Source organism: Podarcis pityusensis (genome assembly GCF_964106645.2).
Source record: "Podarcis pityusensis genome assembly, chromosome: 7".
Lineage (NCBI taxonomy): Eukaryota > Metazoa > Chordata > Lepidosauria > Squamata > Lacertidae > Podarcis > Podarcis pityusensis.
This window is the reverse complement of record NC_138031.1, coordinates 68,104,476-68,124,790: the sequence shown is the minus strand read 5'-3', so window position 1 is coordinate 68,124,790 and position 20,315 is coordinate 68,104,476. Positions and strand designations below refer to the sequence as shown.

General features: G+C 43.4%; 1 protein-coding gene across 4 annotated transcripts in view; it reads left to right on the top strand.

Annotated features, from left to right (window-relative positions):
• PHLPP1 (PH domain and leucine rich repeat protein phosphatase 1) overlaps positions 1-20,315 on the top strand; it is a 161,318-nt gene that overhangs the window by 81,983 nt on the left and 59,020 nt on the right. For all 4 annotated transcript variants that reach the window (XR_013988909.1, XR_013988910.1, XR_013988911.1 and 1 more), the window contains exons 2-3: positions 671-867; positions 6,931-7,056. Coding sequence is in view for 1 of the 4 variants with exons in the window: in XM_081014598.1 (XP_080870724.1) it covers positions 671-867; positions 6,931-7,056 (323 nt within the window). In the remaining 3 variants the exon portion in view is untranslated. The remainder of the gene's footprint in view (positions 1-670; positions 868-6,930; positions 7,057-20,315) is intronic.

Genomic DNA, 20,315 nt, shown 5'->3' with positions numbered 1-20,315 from the left:
CTTTCAAGTCTATATCTGAAATTCTTTTGTAATAAGACAGCTGCTTTGAGATCCTGTACTGAACGCCCTGGGAGATTGAAGTGTTCTCTTACTGGCTTCTCTGTCTTGTGACTCCTGATGTCAGATTTATGTCCAGACCAACACGGCTACCTACCTGTGTCTTAATATGGTCCAGGTAGCTTCCAGCTAAAACAATAAATCGTTCAAGGTTGGCCTTGGGTTATCAGAATTTGTATCAAAGGGAGACCTGGGAGTTTGTGGTGAAAGAAATATAATTAATAATAACAGTAGGAATCACAGCCAGAGGACCTCTTCTTTGACCCTGCAGTCTTTGAGCCATCTCCTGGGGTTCTGATGTGGTCCAAGACATCCATCCTCTCATGCAGATTGAGAAACCAGTTGTGCAAAGTCCTGGAGGTCATGGGACTATTTTGTGTGCACAGATTGTTTTCCCCACCCCCACATTGTTCATGGCATGGGGGGTTTGTAGAAATCAAAATGTGCAGCTCCATAAACTGCTGTGTATTTTTAAGTTGTAGGGCCCTGTGAACCTGCGGGTTCTCACAACGGCCTTCATTTTTCTCGCTGTCTTGCGCCGTTTGAGCCATGTTTGAAAGAGAAAAGCTTCCTTTTTTTTACTGATAAAAGCTGCTTGCTGTTTCCATTTCAGGAAAGCCCCACAGCATTGGCAACTCTGAACGGATTCAGCTCTCAGGAATGTACAATGTTCGAAAAGGGAAAATGCATTTGCCGGTCAACAGATGGACAAGACGCCAAGTTATCCTTTGTGGGACGTGCCTAATTGTATCATCGGTGAAAGAGAGCCAGACTGGAAAGATGCATGTGCTCCCCTTAATCGGTGGAAAGGCAAGTGAATCACTCGGTTACTCTGCATATATGATATACCAGAAATAATTAACCAGATCCTGTAAAAGTTTCCCAGCATAGATCTGGCTACACAGCATTTCCATTTGGATCCTAATGGGAGTGGGGTGGTGAGATTTTCAGTTGCACTATACTATTTCTCCTCTTCATGTTCTGTTAAATTATGTACATGAATTGCTTTAAGACGCCATGTTCATTTTGCATTTTTAATTTCTTTTCTGTGTATCTCTGACTCTTCGTTGCAAAGGCTTTGTTGCCATAATACTGTCTAAACTCTGTGCGTCATCATTGTGCCTTGGAAACGGCACCTTCTGATCTTACGGCGGCCTAGTGATGTAATGTTTAATGGGTTGGCGTCATGGGTAGCGCCGTTATTTTCCAGCCCAGAATCTTTGAGTTGATTTCCAGGTTGGGGGGGGGGGGTCTTGAGCTGTGACCTGAACAAGCAACTCTTTGACCCTGACGATGAAGGGCAACAGGCAAAACACACTGCTCTGTTGACCCGACAGAGTCGGAGGATTGTTGTGTTCTTATCATGCCTAGTCAATAACAGAGGCGTCCTGTTTTCTGCCACTGCTTTGACAACTCTGTTCCTCTCTGAAGAGGCTCTGAGGCTTAAGAAAGCAGTTAAGTCACTAGGCTAGCTTCATCTTAAGGAACTCCTTGTTAAAGCCTGCAGTCCTCCCAGAAGTAGTTGGACTACAACTCCCATGATCCCCGGGAGTTCGCCATGCTGTCTGAGGCTAATGGGAGTCCCAGCATCATCTAAGAGTGGACCACATGTTCCTTGTGCCTGCTCTAAAGTATTACAGGCATGGCAGGAGAGAGGTTGTGTTATGAGTAAGTGGTGATCTCATTAACACTACCAAATTAACCTGACTGTCAGTATCCCAGCCATACTGTGCAGTTCATTCACCACCGCAGTCAATTTTTAAAAATTGCTAGATAAAGAATCAAATGAGCAATTCAAATAAGCGTTTCACCTTTGCAAAATTGTAATCACCTTGAATGCAAGAGTTTGCTGGCAAAACGTTGTCTTGGTTGTGCTCAGCAAATTGGTGGTAATTGCAAGCGTTGCAGTGCAAAAAAACAGTGTTGTGCAGAAGGCAGTGTGGATATTTATTTTCATTCGTTCTTTGGCTTACTTCATTTATTGTTACACATGCAAGGAGTTGCATATGTTCGCATTGTTTCATTTTTTTCAAAGCATCTTTTAAGAATTCAACTATCAGTTGGGTTGTAAAGCCCTGCAATACATAATGTATCTGCTGGTCTGTCTTGTGCTCTCCAGCCATTAATATTTCCCTTTATACCTCTGCACACCTTCCTTGCACACCCTCTCTGAATCTTTGGGTAGATCTTGGTTTTCAAAAGGCATGTGAAATTGTTGTTTCTGAGCAGTCCTGGCAAACTAAGTTGAGTGGGCTGCTAATGGGCAAATGGAATCATGCATTCAGAATTACAGTCTTGCAAAACAGCTGCCCAAAGGTTTGTTTAAAGGTTGGCAAAAAAAGAAAGAAAAATAATTTTTGTATTGCTTTTGGTGAAGGAAAGAAATCCAGGAATGACAGAAATAACCAATTCAGTACAACTGAACCATTCAGATAGTCCATCTTTCTCACTAGAAGCGGTCACATCCCAGTAGTAGCTATTTTTAAATTATTTGCTTGAATAAAATTTATTAAAAGTTTTAGCAGGAACTGCAAGGCAGCCCAAACTGGCAAATTAATTCTACTTTGTATGCTTCAGTGTATAAACAGCAGTTCGTACTGAATTGGATAAAGGCTATAATGTATGAGTCAATTTACACCGCTATGCATGTGTTTAATCTGATTTAGACCTATGGACTTGAATGAAATTTAACACAGCAGCCTTAATGGTCATTAAATCACTGTGTTAAATAGTAGCATTTTGTTATTACTAGTCTGTACAGTGGTACCTCGGGTTAAGTACTTAATTCGTTCCGGAGGTCTGTTCCTAACCTGAAACTGTTCTTAACCTGAAGCACCACTTTAGCTAATGGGGCCTCCTGCTGCTGCCGTGTCGCCGGAGCACGATTTCTGTTCTCATCCTGAAGCAAAGTTCTTAACCTGAGGTACTATTTCTGGGTTAGCAGAGTCTGTAACCTGAAGCGTATGTAACCCGAGGTACCACTGTATTCTCTACATCTGGCTTAACAACTTCCAATTTTGGGCCACATCTTCTTCCTTCTCCTCGCATACCCTTGCATATTCTTTCTAGGATTATTATTATTATTATTACCCCACACCCACTCTGAGCGGTTCCCAGCAAATATAAAACATAATAAAACATTAAAAACTTCCCTATACACAATTGACTTCAGATGTCTTCTAAATGTTGTATAGTTATTTATTTCCTTGAAATCTGATGAGAGAGCATTCCACAGGGCAGACACCACTACCAAGAAGGCCCTCCATCTGGTTCCCTGTAACTTTACTTCTCACAGAACCACCAGAAGGCCCTCAGAGCTAGATCTCAGTGTCCAGGCTAAACAATGGGGGTAGAGATGCTCCTTTGGGTATACAGGGCGAAGCAGGGTTTAGCTAACTATGACCCTTATTGGATGACAATTGGTAATGAGAACCACAGCTCCCAGCATCCACACCGGTGCCATTCTAGAAATACAGTTGCTTAAGTGTTTCCTTAGAAACCCAGGGATGGGGCACCTGTGGACTCCAGGTTTTGCTGGTATCCCACCAGCCCCAGTCAGCATTGCCAAAGGTCATGACTGATGGGATTGCAACAGGAGCACCTGCCCCATACTGTTCTTCAGGGTCAATCAACCCTCCGTCGGTGATATGAGCAAGCAGGTACACTCTGCAGACGACCAAGGGCAGAATGAACCCTGAGTGCACTGACTTTCTCCTAGAGGGTTAGCCTGGGCCTACTATGCCTGAGTCATGGCAAAAGTGTGTGCTAAATGCCTAAGCACAACTAAATCTGTAATGGCTGGCAAAGGTGTATGACTCACTTCTTCACATACAGAGGACTTAAGCTGTGAAAAACTTTTGTATACTAGCACCTTCACTTGGGTCCAGAATATGGCAATATTATTATTATTATTATTATTATTATTATTATTATTATTGATTGTGCTCCATCCATCTGACTCAGTTGCCCCAGCCACTCTGGGTGGCTTCCAACAGGATATACAAAAACACAACAGAGCATCGTACATGAAAAGTTTCCTGATATAGGACTGCCTTCAGATGTCTTCTAAAAGTGCTGTCATTGTTTTTCTGTTTGACATCTGATGGGAGGGTATTCCAAAGGGCGGGTGCCACTGCCAAGAAGGCCCTCTGTTTGGTTCCCTGTAACTTCACTTCTTGCAGCGAGGGAACTGCCAAGATATCTGATTTTTTTGTATCCACAAACACGTGAATTCACCACCCCCTTTTCTGCCACCAAGGAGAACATATCTGCTCCCACAGACCCTTGTGTTTAGTGTTTCTTTCAAACTCTCTGCAAGTCTAATAAATCTAGTTGTTACAACAGTGTTTCCCTGCCAGAAGCAACCAGCAATGTGTGTAAACGCATACAGAATGACATGGCATAACTTGAGTTGTGGGTGTGTGATGGGGAAGACTCTGTATGGAACAGCTGTTCTTTGGAGGCAGTCCATGTTCTTTGAAACGTGTAGGTGTGCCCTGAAACTTCACGGTGTGTGGAGCTCTGTGATTTGTCAAAACAGTCCTTCATAGTTATGGGTAGATCTAAATTGCTTTAGTTGGAAAGATTTACAGGGTACACATTGCATTTGAGTCTTCCCTGGAAATTATTCGGGGGTTTTTAATTATTATTTAAAAAATGGTTCTAGTCTTATGAGACGTAGGAAGAAAACTCTTACTTGCAGGAAGCCTTGTTCATTTAAACAAATGCTTTAAGAGAGGATAGACCTCTGTTTTATGCAGTTTTGGAAACTAGGGGGAAAGCCAAAATTCTTTCAGGAGCATTGCTGTCAACTGTCCCTTATTTGGTGGGAAAGTCCCTTATCCCAGCGCTGTGTCCCGCTGCTGTCCCTTATTGATGATGTCCCTTAAATTTCCCGGGTTTCAAAGGAAGCAGCTCCTCTACCTCCCTGCTTGCCGGCCAGAGAGGAGGGAGGCTCCAACTGTGTTGCTTGGCTGCGTTGCTCACCCAATAAGGAGTCGTAAGAATGACTGGGAGGGGTGGAGCTTGCATGCCTTGTGCCGATCAAATCGGCCGCGTTGCCTGGGGACTCGCCTATGCTCAGCGCTTCCCAGCAGAGAGGTGACGATGGTTTTCCTTGTTGCATCCCCTTTGCCGGGTTGCTGCGCTGTGGGAACCACCGCTTGAGGCTTTGTTTGGCTGCTGGCTGGGCTTTCTGCCTTTGGCTCGGAGGGGCTCAGAAGTTGAACATATCTGTGTTTGGAAAATCCCTTATTTTGGCTGCTGGTCCTTTTTTTTCAAATCTGTAAGTTGACAGCTATGTTCAGGAGTATTTAATGTATCTTGTAAAGGCACTTAAAAGCACCAACTAAACCTTTTATTGAGATTTCTCTGCAACAGATTCCCCACCCCCACCCCATACATTAGCAGCAGATGCTGTACTTCATGGACCCCAGCAGTTTTGCATATCGGCTGCTCTGTTTCCCTCAAAGAAGGGTGTGGTGACTCTTAGAGGCAGAAGTGGTGTTGACAACTTGCTAATTAAAAGATCTTGCTGTAAAGCTGAAATGAGGTGTTAAGAACTGTGACCTTGTGCTTTCAGACCCACTTGGCCTCCTAATACATCCTGGTTCATAGAGGTATCTAGATTGACAAGTGTAATCCTTTGAGGGTTTACCCAAAAGGAAGTCCCATTGTATTCAGTGGGGCTTAATTCCAGGTACCGTATTTTTCGTCCTATAGGACGCACTTTTCCCCCTCCAAAAATGAAGGGGAAATGTGTGTGCATCCTATGGGGCGAATGCAGGCTTTCGCTGAAGCCTGGAGAGCGAGAGGGGTCGGTGCGCACTGACCCCTCTTGCTCTCCAGGCTTCAGGAAGCTATCCGCAAACCTTGCAAGCCCGTCGGGAGTTCCCGCAGGCTCGCAAGGCTTGCGAGCAGCAGCCTGCAACCCGAAGCACGGGGCGCCCTCCGGAGGGCGCCCCGTGCTTTGCGCAGGTGTCCGCAAGCCTTGCGAGCCCGGCGGGAGTTCCCGCGGGCTCGCAAGGCTTGCGGATAGCAGCCTGTTCTGGGGGCTGGGGTCGGGGGAAGCTCAGGCTTCACCCGCCCCAGCCCCACGGCTAGGGGGGGAAATATTTTTTTTTTATTCATTTCCCCCCCCCAAAAACGAGGTGCGCCCTATAGGGCGAAAAATACGGTAAATATGGATAGCATTGCAGCCTGCATGGCACCAAACATTTTTGCATAATTCTGTGGATCTTGAAAACGCTTATGCTTAACAAGTCCAAATGAATGGAGTCTGAATGATTTAGGATGGCGTTCTCGGCTTACTTTGGCCTCAACAACACAGCCACTCTGGGAACTGTGTAATGTTAAATGTTGTACACATCACTTTTCTGTCATACTGAGTCTTGATCAGCAAAGCAGCTCTGGTCTCTCAAGAGTGAAGATTTCTGCTTCTCCGATGGGACTCCACCTCCCTCACTCTGTGCACCCCCTAAATCTCTTCTTTGAGGTTCCCCATACCCTCTGGAGCAGATCTGGGGAGGAGGGCAGGGGGAGAAGAGATTCCTCCGTTGCACAGGAGGAAATCCTTGCAGTGGCAGGACCCTTTAGTTTAGCACCACTGCTGGTTAATTCAGAGGCTCAGCTTCCATCTTTAAAAAGTATTGTAAGTATTTAAATATTGCCTTTCGTTTCAAAAAGAAAAATCAAGGTGGTTCACAAGCAAAAGCCAACAGCAAAATAGCAAATATAAAACCAATCTATTAAAAATATAACTACCCCTAATTGAAATACACAGTAAAGCTTTTTAATCAAAAATAGTTGAATATACTCATATTGGGTTTTGTGTTTTTTTTTAAATCCCTTTTCCCCCTCCCCCTAAAAATGCAGGTTGAAGAAGTTAAAAAGCACCAGCACTGTTTAGCATTTAGCTCTTCTGGACCTCAGAGCCAGAGTTACTACATCTGTTTCGACACTTTCACTGAGTACTTGCGGTGGCTGCGGCAAGCTTCAAAGGTAAGATGAGCTTTGGACTCTTCCAGTTATGCTGAATACCCAGTATATTGTACAAAAAAACCCTGCGCTATTGACAAAATGGGTGTGGCACGGGCAATTCCAAGTTAACATTGACCAACACTATTCTCCTATTACAGGCAGCAGGTGGGGGCTAATAGACAAATGCTGCTTTAAGGCCACCCAGGAGGGGTGCGGTGGAAGGACTTTCCAGCTCATGCTCTTAGCTGCTGTACTACTTCAGCTTATTCCAGCCAGGCAGCAACTTGTATGTGCAGCTCGGACTGTAGTCATCACTCCCCGCCCCCCAATGGGGAATGATTGATTCTTCTTTATTGCCACTGCCGCCGCAAATTTGATAAAATTTTACATAGGCCCAGGACAAATGCTCTAAGTCAGGGGTGACCAGCTCCCAAGAGACTGTGATCTACTGGCAGTGATCTACCCCCTTTTTGGGGGTTCAGGTCAAAGTTGAGTTTTGGGTTTTTTTTGAGAGAAGGAAAAGCACAGTTTCTTAGGTGTGCGGGGCAAACTTTTTGAACTTCTTTGGGGGAGCCAGTGATCTACCAGTGATCTACCGCAGATGTTCAGGGATCTACTGGTAGATCACGATCTACCTGCTGGACATGCCTGCTCTAAGTCAGTAGTTCCCAGTTGGCGGTCCGTGGACCTCTGAGGGTCTGTGGCACCACCCACATAACAAAAACTACCATAGAGTTAGTGAAATGTTCAAAAGTAACGGGACCATGGCTTGGGTTTTGAAAAACAGTACAGTGGTGCCTCGCAAGACGAAATTAATCTGTTCCGCGAGTATCTTCGTCTAGCGGTTTTTTCGTCTTGCGAAGCAACCCTATTAGCAGCTTAGCGGATTAGCGCTATTAGCGGTTTAGCGGCTATTAAAGGCTTAGCGGCTTAGCGGATTAGCTGCTAAAAGGCTATTAAAGGCTTAGTGGCTTAGAAAAAGGGGGGGAAAGCGAAAAAAAAATCTCGAGACTCGCAAGACATTTTCGTCTTGCGAAGCAAGCCCATAGGGAAATTCGTCCTGCGAAGCGCATTGAAAACGGAAAACCCTTTCGTCTAGCGGGTTTTCCGTCTTGCGAGGCATTCGTCTTGCGGGGCACCACTGTACTTAGCTAATTGGGAACCACTGCTCTAAGTTGTTTTTAATGTTGTATTTTAAATTGTTGCAATCTGCCCTGGGACTGCAGTTGGTCATTTATTATTAGTATTAGTATTAGTATTAGTATTAGCAAATGGAGTGCCACACTCTCACAAACTCAAACTTTAGGTGGTGGTTCCTGTCATCATTCTGTCTGTTTATTTGCATATTTATAATCGGCATTTTTATTGAAACATTTCAAGGCGGTGTATAACATATGAGGACAAAATCAGCACAAAAACATCACTGGGATTGTTCCATACAAGTTGCACCCACACTGAGTGGTTCCCCCCCCCCCAATAGCTGGAATGTGCCATTGATTCTTCCAGTTTGCCTGGAAGGAAGGCAGAGAGGGGTTTATGAGTGGGCGTACTAGCCTACTGTGTACAAAAGTAAACAAATTCTGAACCTGAGGCGCGTTGTGATGGAACACTCCTATAATTTTCCATGACACATTGTGATAGAGAGTAATTGTAATCAAGAGAATTGCAGTTGACTGTTTAAGATGGTTTTACGGTTTCAATGTGAAATAGGCTTGTACATGTGAAAACTTAATGGTGCATTCACACACACACACACACACACACACACACTCCCCCAGAACCTCAGTGGTGGCAGCTGTCTTAATGTGACATTTGTGTGGCCTATGTATCCTTGCTGTTTTCCCGTCTTCTTCTCTCACTTTGCCTGCCTGCTTCCTTTTCTTCCTTTGCAAACTGAACAAGTAGAAGTAGTGCCAGGTGGAAGCACCTCAGCCACACAAGATAACCCCCCCCCTTTGGTTTTCCCCTCCCCTCACTGTCGCGTTCAACTTGATTGTAATTATGTGCTCCAAAATGAAAGCTGCTCATTAGTTCTGGTTATCCTCTTTCTGGGAGAGCAGTTGTCTCCTTATTTCCAACAGCTTGTCTTGGAAATTAAGGCAGATCTAAATTAGAGTGAAGCAGCATAAAAATAATAAAAGTTTAGAAGTATGGGGAAGATTGAGTGAAGAAGAAAAAATTACTGATTGCATGAGATTACTGTGTACCACCCTGTGCCTTCTCTTACTCTTTGTTCAGCTGCGTTGGGAAAGTTGCCAGTGTAAGCTCAAATCTCCATGCAAGTCGCAGTTGACATCTTCTTTGCTTTGCATGCTGATGCCATATAAACTTGCTCACCACAACAGAGCCCAGGATTTGGCAAAACCATGCAAGCCAATTTGCTTGTGCTTCCCACAAGTTCTGTTGGATTGTGTGGTGACCGTGCGACTTGACATTTTAAGACAAATGACTTGATAGTATCGAAATGTTTGTGGTTTGTTGGATTTGGGTGTCTAAGTTGGTGTGTGTCTAAGTTGTAAGCAGAAAGAGGAGGAGAAAAGGGAGTCTAGTAATTCTGTTCAGTCTCCTGCTCTATGAGTTTTTTCTTTTGTGATGGGTGAATAGAGAATCAATACAGACAGCGGTAACTTACTACAGTGTGCATTCAGCTACTTGGAAACCCTCCATTCCTGTTACAGTATTGAGACACTGTTGACCTTTTTATACAGGGCCTGGAAGTTATAAGGGGTTCTGGGAGTTCATAGGAAGTGCACGACAATAATGAGTCATCTGCAGCCACCTAACACATTCCCGAGAGAGATGGGAACTCATTCAGCAATTTGTCGGCTAGTACAAGGCAAGACAGGGACACGGGTGGCGCTGTGGGTTAAACCACAGAGCCTAGGACTTGCCGATCAGAAGGTCGGCGGTTCGAATCTCCGCGATGGGGTGAGCTCCCGTTGCTCGGTCCCTGCTCCTGCCAACCTAACAGTTTGAAAGCACGTCAAAGTGCAAGTAGATAAACAGGTACCACTCCGGCGGGAAGGTAAACGGCGTTTCCGTGTGCTGCTCTGGTTTGCCAGAAGCGGCTTAGTCATGCTGACCACATGACCCAGAAGCTGTACGCCGGCTCCCTCGGCCAATAAAGCGAGATGAGCGCCGCAACCCCAGAGTCAGCCACGACTGGACCTAATGGTCAGGGGTCCCTTTACCTTTACCTTACAAGGCAAGATACCCCAGTGCCCTCTAAATCTCTCTTTCTGCCCACCTTTAGGGAAGGCCGCAGGAACCACTTCTTGCCCTGTTGTTGAACAGCACTGGGATCCCTAAATGTGGTAGCCCCAATGAGGCCGTTGACTTTGGATGAGGATGGTTGCTTGTTGTTCCTCTTCATTATTTATTTTATTATTTTACTTGCTTTGAGATATATTTATTTCATCTTTGTTTCATACTTTTACATACCTCTTGATTGTATGTCAGTGGTTAACACTAGGCTCACCTTCAGTGCTGTTTTTCTAGAAAAAGGGGTGCTGGAACTCAACACGGACGCTCCCTTGTGCTCTTACAATGGCAATGGCGCCCACTTGTTGGAATTGGAGAAAAAGCCCTGCTCACCTTCATTTTCCTCATAAGAAGGTTCCCTGCCTTCCTCTTACCTAGTGCTCAAATATTATACACAGGCCCATGTATTGTATACATGAGTTGAGATGCATTTGGGGGGACGAATGAAACTTAAGAAGGTTGAGCAAGTTGCCACGAATGTGACTGTCTTCTCTTTGTGGTTCATGGCTTTGCTATTCGCACATGTGTCCTGTTCTAGAATCCATCCCTTTGTGTAAATTTGCATTTGTGCCGTAAGTGAATACATTTCAGTGATTGAAACTCTTCCCCACCCCACCAGTTCCTTTTCCTGCTAAATATATATTTAGAGAGCTATTGGACTGTGTAGAGAAACGCTGAGATTTGTGTGTAGTTGTGTCATCTCAGAAATTTACTTTTTAATGAACACTTGGACATGGGGAGAAAATGTTGTATGTGTTTGGGGGGGGAAAGTGATTTTTTTTTGGGGGGGGGAACGGTATCTAGAACTGGATTGCCATGTCCTTGATCAGAGTGGGGAATTGTTTGGACCAGATATTGCTGGACTCCAGCTCCAGCTCCAATCGACCCCAACCAGTATGGCCAAGAATCAGAGATAATAGGGTTTGTAGTGCATCAAAATCAAGAGGGCTGAAGCTTCCCCAATCCAGTTCTACATGCATGTATGTATTCACATCTATAAACTGCAGGACTAGAACAGAATTATTTTATAGTTCCTCTTCATGTGTTAATTGTGTGAAGGGGCTCCACATGATTAAAAGGGCAGTGAAGCTGTGCTGTTGCCTGTGGTTGCAAGATTGACTTACCACGTGCTTAGGATGGACGTCTGAAAAGGGGAAGCCTGCATTCATAGACCTCTGTGGGGGCTGGAATCCGGAATCAGTACAGTATTTCCCTAGTTTGGTGCGACAGTCTTATTGAAGATAGATCAAAGTTTCTCTTGCAGAACTTTGAGGAGAACGCTTTGGAACTTAGAAGAAAAGAAGTGCTCTTGGAGCTATGTTGCTCTTTGAACACTAAAGAGTTTTTAATTTACCACATGCCTGGTCATATTTACCAGAATAGATTGACCAATGGCAGGATCAGAGTGAACAAAACATTGCAGTTGTGGTGTTTTAAACAGCAACAGAAAACACCATATAGTATGCAGACCACCTGTTCCTTATAGGATGTCACTGGCAAGTTCATGTAATGGATTCTTGTGTTAAACTCTGAACACTTCTTTATACTCAAGACAACTGATGGGTGCTCTTTACGTGGTCACTCGGGGCTGAATCAACCAAGGATGAACACTGATTCATAAGTTATCTGCAGCCATGTAAGGGCTATTTCTCTGTGGGTGCTTTCCATGCTGTTCCAGTAATGTTTTGAAACAACATCATGCATAGCCTGTGGGCAATGACATGGTTTTGGTGCTTGTGAGTTGTCCTCCTACCTTCTGACTGGGCGAGCTTTGGATTTTGTTGTTTAGTCGTTTAGTTGTGTCCGACTCTTTGTGACCCCATGAACCAGAGCATGCCAGGCACTCCTGTTTTCCACTGCCTCCCGCAGTTTGGTCAGACTCATGCTGGTAGCTTCGAGAACACTGTCCAGCCATCTCGTCCTCTGTCACCCCCTTCTCCTTGTGCCCTCCATCTTTCCCCACATCAGGGTCTTTTCCAGGGAGTCTTCTCTTCTCATGAGGTGGCCAAAGTATTGGAGCCTCAGCTTCAGGATCTGTCCTTCCAGTGAGCACTCAGGGCTGATTTCCTTCAGAATGGATAGGTTTGATCTTCTTGCAGTCCATGGGACTCTCAAGAGTCTCCTCCAGCACCATCTGCAGTGATCATGGAGCCCAAGAAAGTAAAATCTCTCACCTCCTCCATTTCTTCCCCTTCTATTTGCCAGGAGGTGATGAGCCCAGTGGCCATGATCTTCGGGGCGGGGGGGGGGGGTTGGGATAGTAAGGAGCTATGCTGAAGGCATGCCCTGCCATAGGATTCCTGGATCTAAATGGTATTGAGGTCCCCATAGGGAAGTGACTCCATCCTTGGTTGAAAGTGGTGAATGGTAACTCTCTAACTACTGAGAGATGCATTTCCACACTCCCAGCTTTTAACAAGCTCCATGATGGGGCACACAGATTAGAAACTGTTTCTCCAGCCAAACTGCCATTGATGTAATAATCGTTTGGTTCTTGCTACATACAGTTTATATATATTCCTTACATTGCGCAAACATGCTGCCTTCAAACAGTGCAGTGCTTTTTTTTGCTTCATGTTCACTTGCAACAGAGATGGGAGTTTGCTTGTGCTACCTGCAGATAGTCAAGGTTAAGGGGACAGTGAACTTTCATCTCAGCAAATTTATTGGGAACACGCGAACAATTCTTCTTTTGCAGGAGAGAAAAGGTTCACCTTCATGCCTGAGAATATCAATACATTGTAATTTGAGGAAAGCCCACCCAAGGGTAAATCATTTCACACTTGGGCAGGGGCACAGACCATAAAAATGATCATAGGTTAAATGAATAACCCTTCTAGTTTGTTAAAGAAAGTACTGAGGGGGAGGTCACTGGGATAATAGCTGATGGGACCAGTTTGAGGATTTCCCTTTGCAATGCATGCATGTGATTGACACCTGTCAAATTTAGTAGTAGGCTACATGCCACAACTAGATTTCCTCTTCCTCCTATAACAGACACCATGGCCAGTAGAGGTAATGGGAGTTGTAAGTTCAACATCTAGACGTCCTCTGGGGGCCTATAAGCTGCTGCTGCTGCTGCTGCTGCTGCTTCTTCTTCTTCTTCTTCTTCTTCTTCTTCTTCTTCTTCTTCTTCTTCTTCTTCTTCCGTAATGCAATGGACTAAGACAATTTCTCCCCTATACTGAAGCTCTGTTACTAATGAGGGGTTTCTTGGAGGGTATGTGTCCTCTGTCAAACCATTAACTGATAGTACAAAATGTGGGAAATCTTCAGGTCTTTCTTTCTCCTAAATTAGACACTGTTTTTATTGAGGAGCCTGAAACGTGGAGACAAAGTTAGGACTGATGTGATGTTTGTGGTCGTTTCCCTGGCTATTTAGGTAAAAAGAAGAGTTTAATGTGAGATACAATTCCTTAATTGTAACGTTTGCTTTTACAAGACTTGACAGGTTCTGATTTGATGAAGCAAGGTCATGCATATGTTCCTGTCAACTTGTAATTTTCTGCTCGGTTAGATTTTATGTATGTTTTCTTAAAGGGATGCTGACAAGAAAGCCACATACCTTCATTTGACAGTTAAAACAAAATTTTTATTTAGCCTACGTAATTTGAGTGAGATCAAATCTGTTGCCACCACAACTTTGTGTCGGGGAATGTCCTACAGTCACTTGACCCAAAGAGGTGTGAGTCCAGTTTTCCACTTGGCCACAAACTCAGGTAGTGATTGTTAAAATGGGATAACTTCTACGTACTCCACCCTGAGTTTCCTGGTGGGAGGGCAAGCTGTAGGACCATAGTGCATTGTTTTTATCAGGGATGGGGAACCTGAATCTCTCTAGGCATTGATAGACTCCCTCAGTCAGCATGGCCAGTGGTCAGAAAGAATGGGAGTTGGAGTCCGAGAAGACGACTTGTAGAATCTTTAGCAACAAAGGCAGGGTATAGAAATAGCACATTTTGCAAATGGCACTTTCTCGGTTTTCGTTTTTGTGGACCATGTTTTTGGATGCATTGGCTTCAAACTGTGTTTCTGAAGGAGGCAATTTTTAAAAAATTAAGAATTCACAGAATTGCAGGGGTTCATATGGGCACCCAAGAGTCATTTTGTTCAACCCCCTGCAGTTCAGGAATATTTTGCCCACTATGGGAATCAAACCGACGGCCCTGAGCTTAAGAGTCTCATGCTCTACCAACTGAACTCTAAACCTTCTTTCCCCACTACCACCTGTATTGTTCTGGAAAGATGAAGTGTGCCCCACTTCCCTGTCCTGTTTTGGTGCTTCTACACGCCATGCAAAGAAACTTGGATTTGTCACGTGAGATTTATGACTAGAGATGGAGTTACTTCTGTCCTGGCGGGATAGCTTTTAGTTTGCCACCGTCCTCAAAATAATTCTCGGTACCCAGAAATTATCTAGAGAGGATGTGGTTATGACTTTGTCTTTCTGTGGGTGAACAGCAAGTGGTTTTCAAATAATGATGATTTACAAGACTCTGCACTTTAGAGTGCAAGCTAGCAGTAGAACATGCTTCAATTGCTTCCTCTTTCTGCTATCAGACTTTCATGGCATTTCTTGGCTTTCTTGAATTCCTCTTTACTTCTTGTACAGAATTTACCGGCATTATTTTATTAGGAATGGCACTCTCTTGAGACCCACACAGTTGCCAGTGCTCCACCCAGGTGCTCATAATATGCAGATTTCCTGTAGTTTTAGAAATATACCTTAGGACCACCGTGATTGGCAATGTTGCACCCACTCTGAAATGGTTGAGTCTGCCTTCCTGCTCCAAAGCGGTTGGGGGGGCAGGAGGAATCCTCCCCCCCATGAAAAGGTACCACTCAAAAGTTTGGCGTTGTTGCCTGTAGGGCCATTAATCATCTCTTTTTGCTCCAACCAAGATTCCCTGCCCCTCCCAATTTTTAATTTTTTTTTAATAGGCTTTAATCAATGGCTTGTTCTGAGGGGGTAGCCTGTTTTTGTACATTTGAATCAAAGGATGGCAGAGTCGGAAGGGACTCTGAGGGTCATCTAGTCCAACCCCCTGCAATGCAGGAATCTCAACTAAAGCATCCGTGACAGATGGCCATCCAACCTCTGCTTAAAAACCTCCAAGGAAGGAGAGTCCACAACCTCCCAAGGGAGACAGTTTCACTGTCAAACAGCTCTTACCGCCAGAAAGTTTTTCCTGATGTTTGGCTGGAACATGACTTGAGTTTCATTTGGTTTATAATATGCGTAAATGTATTTCCTGTTTGGAATAGTATTGGTGTCGGGGTGGGGTGCTGAAAACCCCCAGTTTCCTCTTGTTAATCAGTATTTTGCGATGCCAATGACAGATTTCCAAATGGGCGCATGGGCCCCCAAAACCGAGCAAGTTCATTTGTTAGATTAACTGTTTTTAAACCCTTGTTTATAAATTCTGCTTAGGAAGCACTTTAAAAACACACACAAAAAAAACCAGCAGTGCTTACCAAAAACAAGGGGTGGCAGGTACTATTTTTAGCAGAAGGATTCTATTGTGTTTAAGCAAACTTTTTCAGCAGGGGGCCGGTTGACTGCCTCTCAGACCTTGTGGGGGGCCGGACTATATTTTGAAAAAAAAAAATTGAACAAATTCCTATGCTCCACAAATAATCCAGAGATGCATTTTAAATAAAAGGACACATTCATGTAAAAACACGCTGATTCCCGGACCGTCTGCAGGCCGGATTCAGAAGGTGATTGGGCTGAATCTGGCCCCTGGGCCTTAGTTTGCTTACCCATGCCTTAAACGCTAGTTCACACCCCCTGCTATGTTTTGTTGGCTAGCAAGGAAGATTCTCCTTTCCCATTTCACATAATTCCTGCCCGTGTTAAAACTCTAGAATTGGCTTCTAAGTGGGGCTTTCAGCTGCTGTCTTCTGAGTGATACGCAAATAGTATGTAGCTTTGTACAGAGCAAATTTTCATTGATGGTGGTTAAATATGAGCGCAGCTTTTGAAAAGTGCAAAATGAATTATTTTATTTTTATTATTTATTTATTGAATTTTGTATACTGCCCTATACCCCTGGGCGTTTCACAGAAAAGATCAACATAGAAATGACTATATATATATATATATATATATATATAATCAAAATAAAAACCACAACCCAATAATACCCACCCCCCCAAAAAAATTAATTCTCAGCTGTGTTGCTTGTGCAATCACACTTTTTGATTTCCCATGCATATTCTGCTGTGGTTTTGAGATTATGGCCCATGCAACAGCCTGCACATACTTTGCATGGTAATTCCAATATGAAATTATTCCAATTATCAAAGTAAGTTACATTGCCAGAGTGCTAACGTGAGAAGCAGTTCTGAGATGACCTTTGCAGTTTAACAGTTGGCATTGCGAGTAGGAGAGTTCCTAGTTGGAAAATGGACCTGGAGTAAATTCACGGGATGCTTTTCACACATAACACTAAAAGCACTATTTTCACATAACTATCTCTTTGCCAAATGGAAAATGTGCATTGGCTGGAACATGTATTTGACTTGAAAGGCTGCTTTCTGACCTTTGTTCTGTTTTGGTTTTTATCTTGCTTCCAAGTCCCAGTTGGGACCATCATCTCACAACATTCATTCATACACTCAAATAGGGCATTTTTAGTGTGTGATGTGTGAAAATTCTCTATACTGGTGGGGAATGTCCTTAAGAAATTTGACTTCTTGTTCTTGCTTGCTTGCTTTTTCCTTGGAGCTAAAATAAGAACGGTTTTCCTTTCATCAACTGCTCCATAAATGGGTAGAAGTGTCCCACCTCCCTACCTCAGTACCTTGAAAGCTTATGTAGTTCGGTGTAAGTCGCCAAGAGCCAGGAAGAATCTGGTTCCGATCTCCTGAGTCATGAATTCCTTGGCCCTGTTCTGAAATAAGTATGATTTATCGGACCAGGATTACAGTACATTTCGAGCACAATTCAAAGTGTTGGTGCTGACCTTTAGAGACCTAAACGGCCTTGGTCCAGTATACCTGAAGGAGCGTCTCCACCCCCATCGTTCAGCCTGGACACTGAGATCCAGCGCCGAGGGCCTTCTGGCGGTTCCCTCACTGCGAGAAGCCAAGTTACAGGGAACCAGGCAAAGGGCCTTCTTGGTAGTGGCACCCGCCCTGTGGAACGCCCTCCCACCAGCTGTCAAAGAGAAAAACAACTTCCAGACTTTTAGAAGACATCTGAAGGCAGCCCTGTTTAGGGAAGCTTTTAATATTTGACAGACTATTGTATTTTAATATTTTGTTGGAAGCCGCCCAGAGTGGCTGGGGAAACCCAGCCAGCTGGGCAGGGTATAAATAATAATAATAATAATAATAATAATAATAATAATAATAATTACTACACAGACCTGAAGCAAGCCACCACCTCTCTTCTGAGACCCTCCTTTAAAGTGTGGGAATACTAAGGTTGACCTGATTCACACTGCTATCTGTTGTGAGAATTACCAGGATGAAGCATATGAAAGTGTTCGAAATACCCTATATTAGAGCCCAGTGTTCTTATGACCATGCCTCTCTAACTTGGGCAGTTTGGATTAAGTTTTCTCTTCTTGGGAATCTTTGTTTTTCAAATAACCCAGTCAAACCCAGCCAGCCTCTCTCACTGCCAATCTTCAGCCATTAAGTTCTCCTGCCTGTTTTCCCTGGGTACGGCTTGCAAAGCCATTAGTATTACTTCGCCTTTTCATTTCTGTCCAATTTAGATGATTCGTTTGATTATATTCTTAGCTGAGGTTTTAAAAAGCCGCCGCAGTAAAAACGTCAAGTGAGCAGCATGGCTTTATTTGGTGCTGGAATGAATAGCTGAAAGATCTGTATAACCTTGCGATGGGGGCAGGCATGGTGGGCTATCTTTTTCTGCCTTTGTTTCCTTTTCACCCAGTCAGGACATACTCTGCTGACCTTCCCGAAATAGCCTTTTTCTCTGGATCAGTATTTGCATTATGCACAGAGAATGGAATCCTTGTATCCTAACTTGTAGGCCTCCAGCAATTAGTAAGTTCACCAGCTAGTATTTGAAGATTCTGTTATTTTGCCCTGAATATTCCCTCTTCACCAGGTTTCTCTTTCACCCTGAGAGACAGGCTAGAAATATAAAATAATGATATTTGGGGGAAGGGAAGAAAAAGGGGGAAGTACACCGTTCCTGACTCTGTATTCTTCCTTCTCTGAGGTTTAAAGCAGGGTTTCCCAACCTGTAGGTCACATAGCCTGGGCAAGTGGGTGGTGGGCTTTATAAATAAACAGAATGGTTGTTGTTTTTTTAACCGATGTGATGTGCTGGTATGATGGACAGCTCTTATAATATGCCAACAATTTTTTTTAACACTTCGTTGAAACTTGTAATCGAATATCAGAAAAGCCTGAGTCTTGCATCTTAACACTTGGGACATGCTCTCTGACCAATGGTGGCAGATCCAGTGATGGTTTGCCCCAAGGTGCTCATACAGGGAGTTGTTTTGAGTGATTCTTGCAGCTTTGCCTCTGATGCACAGGCATCTTTCAACAAATTCCACATTAATAGGAGAGTTGTGCAAATTTTTGCTTGAATGTGCATAGGCAAAATTGCAGCTAAAATGCAAGCTAAAATTGCATAAAGCATTTAAAAACCATATTGTCAGGAAAGCATTATTTAATGTTTGGATAAGATATAAGGACCTATTGGAAAATAAAACCCCAAGGTGGCTGTCACCGATGGAAGCGAAGGCTCAGAAAAAGCTCAATATGGAGGTCAAATGGCCGAAATATTGGGAAATTTTGGAACAAGAGGGAGACAGACTAAAATTGCAGAGTTTTGAGAAATTAAAAAACAAAGTGCGAGACTGGCTTCATTATTATCAGATAATGGAGGCATACAATTTGGACAAGAAAATTGGCTTCCAGGTGGAAAAATCAAAATTAGAAACAGAACTGTTAGAACCCAAAACTAAGATTTTGTCAAAGATGTATAACTTGCTGTTGAAATGGAATACACAGGATGAAACGGTGAAATCTGCTATGATTAAATGGGCACAAGGTGTTGGACATAACATAATGATGGCTGACTGGGAACAGTTATGGACCACAGGTATGAAGTTCACGGCATGTAATGCCTTAAGAGAGAATATTATGAAAATGATATACAGGTGGTACATGACACCAGTCAAGCTTGCAAAAATCTATCATTTGCCCGATAATAAATGTTGGAAATGTAAAGAAACCGAAGGTACATTCTTTCACCTTCGGTGGACGTGCCCAAGGATTAAGGCTTTCTGGGAGATGATTTATAATGAAATGAAAAGGGTATTTAAATATACCTTTCTGAAGAAACCAGAGGCCTTTCTCCTGGGCATGGTCGGCCAAATGGTGCCAAAGAAGGACAGAACTTTCTTTATGTATGCTACAACAGCAGCAAGAATACTTATTGCAAAGTATTGGAAGACACAAGATCTACCCACTCTGGAAGAATGGCAGATGAAGGTGATGGACTACATGGAATTGGCAGAAATGACTGGCAGAATCCGAGACCAGGGTGAAGAGTCGGTGGAAGAAGATTGGAAGAAATTTAAAGACTATTTACAGAAATATTGTAAAATTAATGAATGTTAGAATGATGTCAGAATGAAATTAAGTGGTTCTAGTAGCAATGCCATAAAGGTGTATGAAAAAATGGCTGGTTAATAGGTGAGAATTTAAAGCTATAATATATTAAGTTAAAGGACTAAGACAAAAACAAAGAGGGAAAGGAATTGCTGAATTAACCAACTGAACCGGAATACAAAAAAGGGAGGTGAGAGGAGGTCAGGAAAGCAAGGAAATGAAATGTAAGATACGGAAGGATAAATTTGTTTTTAAGTGTTTTATTTAATCCCCCCCCCATACTTTGTATTTTGTATGTTTTTTCTCTTTTTTCCCCCTATATTTTTCATTGTCTTTTATGTAATTTTTTGTTTCTGAAATTTTAATAAATATCATTAAAAAAAAAAAAATTCAAGCTAAAATTGATGGGTCACAAT